The following is a 5,122-nucleotide window of genomic DNA, read 5'->3' as shown; positions in this document are numbered from 1 at the left end:
AATATTTAGTAATTGTTTGTATTCATCATTCTGTAGAATTTAAAATATAAGCCACAGGTGTATAATTTTTGGATACATTAAAAATACTTATTTAATAAACATTTTCAATGTCCATATTAACTAAATATTTTTTATATAATACACAAGTTTATATTTATTTATTTTTTATTTACTATTCATCGTTTGTATGTATAGTATTTGTGACACAAAAATACTTGAACATAATTTCATTACTTATGTTTTACAAATATCTTTAATGTTTTTATTACTTACGTTTTACTAAATATATTTTAGATCATATATAGGATTAAATTTGCATGTTTTTATTTACTAGTCATCGTTTGTATGTTTAATGTTTTTAACGCACAAATATTTGAACACAACTTTATTCCTTACGTTCTACAAATGTCTGAGAAAAATAGCACACGCGAAATGGGCCGCAGTATCCACAGCCCACTTAATCTCAGCGCACTTAAGCTCCACATGAGTCCTTGTTCAGTATATATAAGATCGTTATCCATATTCGAGCAGTTGGTCATGGGTTTGGGTCTTGGCGGACCATTTTTTGGTGTAATTTTTGCATATATGTGCACTACTATAGTCCGGTTTTCTGTCAATCAAAAAACGTGAGGGGGTTTTGTGCAAAAATGCGTCGCGGTGGTTTACTATTTTTCAAATAAAAATATGAGGGTGTTCCGTGTAAAAAAAAACTACATCGCGCCAAGCGCCATCACTCACTGACAGGTGGGGCCATAACATGGTTACACCCGCATACCGGCATACACATTTTGTGATCTTATTTGTACGCTTGAGTCAAGTTAAGTGACCACAAAACCGTATTTTCAAAGTTCTACCACCAAACTAAACATGCGATGCAAGTCTATGATTCCCGCTAATATCACCTCTTGAGGTGCCGGCTTTGTTCATTCTTTTCTTTTTCTTTTTTGATTTTTTTATTTATTTCCATTTTTCCGTGGTTTTCTTTGTGTAGTTTTCCTTGTCTTTGTTTTTTATTTTCCCTTTTATGTTTTGTCAACTTTAATTTTCGTGCATTTTTATATTATTTCTATTTTAAACGAATACTTTTAAAATTTTGTGAACATTTCTAAAATCCACATAAATATTTCATAAATTTGCATCAAAGTTTCCAACTAATTCATTAAATTTTCAAAAAAACAATAGTGTCGTCCATATCAGTAAACATTTTTCTGAAATTTGCAAATAAAAGTTTCATCAACATATGATTTTCTATTTTTAAACCGCTTTTATCAGAGTATTCAATTTTAAAAAAATAAAAACGAAACGTAATGATAGATAGTGCCGGCCCACTGGTGCTTTCTTTTCTAGGGGCGCCCACTGGTGCTGAGGGTGCGCGACTGGCCGGTGCGCGGAAAAGGAGGTCTCAGTACAAGTTCAGCCCAGAATGAATCGAGTGACATGCGCCGACACATCTATAAATAGCCTGTGACGAGCCCAGGAGCCAGTTTTAGCTGGCCCACCGGCCTAAGAGGAGATACACAAACTTTCAAACTAGCCCTAAAAAGACTTTCAAACTGAGAGTATGCAAAGCATGCATACCTACCTGCCATAATGTGCATGGCAGTTCAAGTGGGGATGATCATGCATAGTCATCATCACCAATTCATCACTACTACTATTATTGTGTAGCTTGGGACCAAACCGAACTACCAGTAGTTAGCAACTAAGAAATGACAAAAGTGTAGTGGAGTATTTCCAAGTCATTCCAACACAAGAAAGAGGGTGACAACACACGGCACCAATCACGATCCATTCCACCTAGATTAATTAGCACACAAAAGCAATCACGAAGTTATTAAGGGGAGTAAGTTTTTTTTTCAGGGGAATTAAGTAAATTCTTTTTTTTGCTAGACAGTGACCTAATTAAAAAAACAAGAATCAAAATGGACCCAACACAACCCATGCAAGTCGTCCATGTCCCCATGTGGTGGGTTCGGCCTTTGGGCCTACTCGATCATTATTCGCTGCCTGCTACTAATTCACATCAACATCATCCACCACAACAACAACGGATTTTTTTTTTGCGGGGCAGAAATTTAACACTTATTGGTAACGAAATGTTGCCGTGTGCTTAATGAGATGTAATATATGCGCTTAATTAGCATAACATATAGTAATAGAATCCGGGCTGAATAACCAGCTTGATCACATAAGAGATTTGACGAGGAAGGAACAAGCGTAGGGTAGCTAGCACAATGCAGAGCTGGATGTCCCAACAACAATATCATCCAAGAAAGCACATTATATTCGCTCCAAGATGAGCTAGCCAGCCAGCCAGCGTATTATACACAAAAGGGCAGGCCAGCAACAACAGCATCGGACCACATATAACAAACATATAAATATATAATAGATGATGAAATGAATCAGTAGCAATATTGCATTGGCTAGGTCAAATCAAGAGACAAGCATAAAGACAATCATCTTCCTTTCTTTCATTCCTCCTAGGCCTGCATTGTATATAGTATATGTAGATTCTTCTCTCCCACACGGAGGAGTGAGTACAAATGGAGCTAGCAGTCACAATGTGCTAAATAATCAATTAACAATGTCGATCTTGTCTCACAACGGAAAAGAGGGTGCTAATGTGGGAACAATGAGCAATGTACTATGCGAATTTCGCAATCGACCGATCGATGTAGATATTACTGTTAATTAAGCGGTATTTTTTGTAGAAAAAGAATCCATCACAAAAATGCTTCTAGGACTAGCTGCTAGAGTCATGTACCTACCAAATGCTGGTATGGCCTATTGGTATGGTGAGATGGGAGGAGAGAGATGAGGGGGAGAGGTTGAGATGGACATGTCGCTTACTCCTTCCATTCCATTCCATGGTGGTTGGCTTCTCTTTCTGGTTGGGCGGTGCTATCTTTTCTCATTTCTTTTCTTTTTCTTCTTCTTTCCTTTCTTGATATGTGAGGAGTAGGGAGTTCTTCCTTTCTGCGTGCTCTTCCTTCCCATGGTATCTTTCCTGGCACTGCCGTTTCACCTTTTGATCATGGATGGATTGGATGGGCGGCATTGGTCACGAACCGAACGGCGCCCGGTGGGGTGTCCCCTTCCGCCGCCGACCCTGGGGCCGCGCGCCGTTCTTGCTGCCGCCGGCCTCGGCCTCGCTGCCGCTGCCGCCGCCGCCGTCGACGGTCGCCCCGTGCCCGTGCCCGTGCCCATGCGTCTTGGTGTCCACCAACTGCATGCGTGAGGGTGACACGGAGGAGAAACGGATTAAACGTGAACGAACCAATCGGACGAACGGCATTGGCATTGTGCTGTGCCGAAAAGAAAAGAATGATTGAAAGAAGGGAAATATATCATGCAATTTATCTTGAGCGGGCAGAGCAGAAAAGAAGGGTAGGTGTACCTTGCATCCGAGGGAGCAGAAGCGGAAGGGGTCGAGCAGCGCGCGGCCGCAGATCTCGCAGTTGTAGGGAGACGCGGCGGCCTTCCCCGCGGCGGCGCCGGCGCCGCGCGGCTGGGGCCGCTCGTTGAGGAAGAGGACCCTGGCGCTGTTGATGACGTAGGTCTGGACGCCGGCGATGTCAAGGACGTCCTCCACCTCCGTGACGCGCACCACGTCGTGGTAGGACGACCGCCGTATCTGCTTTCCGAGCCCAATGCCGGCCAAGAAACAGAGGAGAGGAGAGGAGGGATCATTCAAAACGCAACCTTTTTTCCTTTCCCAATCAATCAATCAACAAGACAAGACAAGAGAAGAGAAGAGAAGAGAAGGAGTGGCATTGGCACCTGGATGACCCGGTGCGACGCGTGGCGGTGGGAGCGGCAGTAGTAGCAGAATGCGGCGGGCGTGGCGCGGCAGTCGATGCAGAACATGTTGCACTCGTTGCGCGGGGAGCCCGGGTGCGCCGCGCAGGCCAGGAAGAAGCGGGTGCCCAGGAGCGCCTCCAGCCAGCCGGGCACGCCGGACCCCGAGCTGTCATCCTCCGACGCGGGCGGCGCCACCCGCCGCATCATCATGCCCACGCCCACGACCAAGAGCGACCCGCCGCCGGGCAATGCCGCTGCGCTAACAAACAGGGGAGATGGGAGGAGAAGGGGGGAGAAAGAGAAGCAGGAGTAGCGTTTGGTGTTTGGTTTGGTGGCTTCGCTCCTTCCTTGTTCGTTTCCTTGGGCGGCGTGTTAATTGGCGTGCGTTGCCTTCTCCGCTCGCTCGCTCTCCGCTTCTCTCTCTTTCTTGGATGGATGGATGGTCACGTGCGGCGCGACTGCTTGATTGCTCCCTCTCCCCTCCCAGCACTAGTAGTACTAGTACCAGCACTGTAGAAGAAGTAGTGGTGCTATCTATATATGCAATGTCGGAGAGGAGGTGAAGCTGAGAGTGAAACTGGTCCGTCAGAAAGAGAAAAGCAGAAATTTCCACGAATATCACACTCACCGATGTGGATTCTTCTTCCCATCCTTCCTTGTAGCAGCAGCAGGTCATGGTCGAGGGAGGGCCGTGTGATCATGATTGGACACCGATCCCTATGCTATGCATCTTCTCCTCCTTCTCCTATGGTGCACACACACACACACACACAGGTTTCGAGTGACAATCTGACAGAAGATGCAGTTGGTGTGGCATGGACCGCTTCGCTGCTAGGCAGGCCCGGGCCCAGGCATACAAAGTTGCTTTGAGGTTGCCGTAAAGCGAGCTAGCAGTTCCATTCATTCCTTCATTCAGCTAAGCAAAAGCCAAGATGCATACAGTGATCAGGTTAAAAGGAAACGGAACGAGTGGCTATCTTTCAGGAGGATTTGTCGGGTTTCTCTCTTTCTTTCTTTCCAGTAATCACATTCCACATGCTGCTTTGCTCATCCTTGACGGAAGCCGATGCTTCCAAGCAAGCAGAACCAGCTTGCTCCGTTTGTCCATTCATGCCTGCCTTCCTTTCGCGCTAGCTGTCTCTTCAACAACTTGCATACTCTAATAACAATTTTCTTTCCTTGATTTTTTTTCTCTTTTTCACTCTGTGCATCCACTAAGGCAGAGGCTGCGGGTTTCAACCTCCTTTTGGCCTCGTTTGATGGAAGAGGTTTGAAGAGGATTGGAGGGGAAAATCCCCGCAGAGGCCAAAATCCCCAG

At 45.3% G+C, this 5,122-nt stretch overlaps 1 protein-coding gene across 1 annotated transcript; it reads right to left on the bottom strand.

Annotated features, from left to right (window-relative positions):
- Window positions 1-2,396: 2,396 nt before the first annotated feature.
- LOC119342073 lies at window positions 2,397-4,565 on the bottom strand. Its single transcript, XM_037613910.1, has 4 exons — window positions 4,433-4,565; window positions 3,784-4,338; window positions 3,401-3,637; window positions 2,397-3,229 (listed from the first exon to the last, which is right to left on the bottom strand). The coding sequence occupies exons 2-4, from the start codon at window positions 4,012-4,014 to the stop codon at window positions 3,065-3,067; spliced, it is 633 nt and encodes a 210-aa protein (XP_037469807.1). The 5' UTR covers window positions 4,015-4,338; window positions 4,433-4,565; the 3' UTR covers window positions 2,397-3,064.
- Window positions 4,566-5,122: the final 557 nt, after the last annotated feature.

The sequence above is a fragment of the Triticum dicoccoides genome, chromosome 7B (genome assembly GCF_002162155.2).
Source record: "Triticum dicoccoides isolate Atlit2015 ecotype Zavitan chromosome 7B, WEW_v2.0, whole genome shotgun sequence".
Taxonomy (NCBI): domain Eukaryota; kingdom Viridiplantae; phylum Streptophyta; class Magnoliopsida; order Poales; family Poaceae; genus Triticum; species Triticum dicoccoides.
The sequence above is the reverse complement of the archived record's forward strand: the minus strand, read 5'-3'. Positions and strand labels throughout refer to the sequence as shown.

Bases quoted from the DNA above. Each gene is read 5' to 3' on its own strand.
- LOC119342073 (XM_037613910.1), bottom strand. From the start codon at position 4,014: ATGATGATGCGGCGGGTGGCGCCGCCCGCGTCGGAGGATGACAGCTCG. The intron at 3,638-3,783 runs GTGCCAATGCCA...CTCGGAAAGCAG, and splicing joins CGTCGCACCGGGTCATCCAG to ATACGGCGGTCGTCCTACCA. The intron at 3,230-3,400 runs GTACACCTACCC...TCACGCATGCAG, and splicing joins TCTGCTCCCTCGGATGCAAG to TTGGTGGACACCAAGACGCA.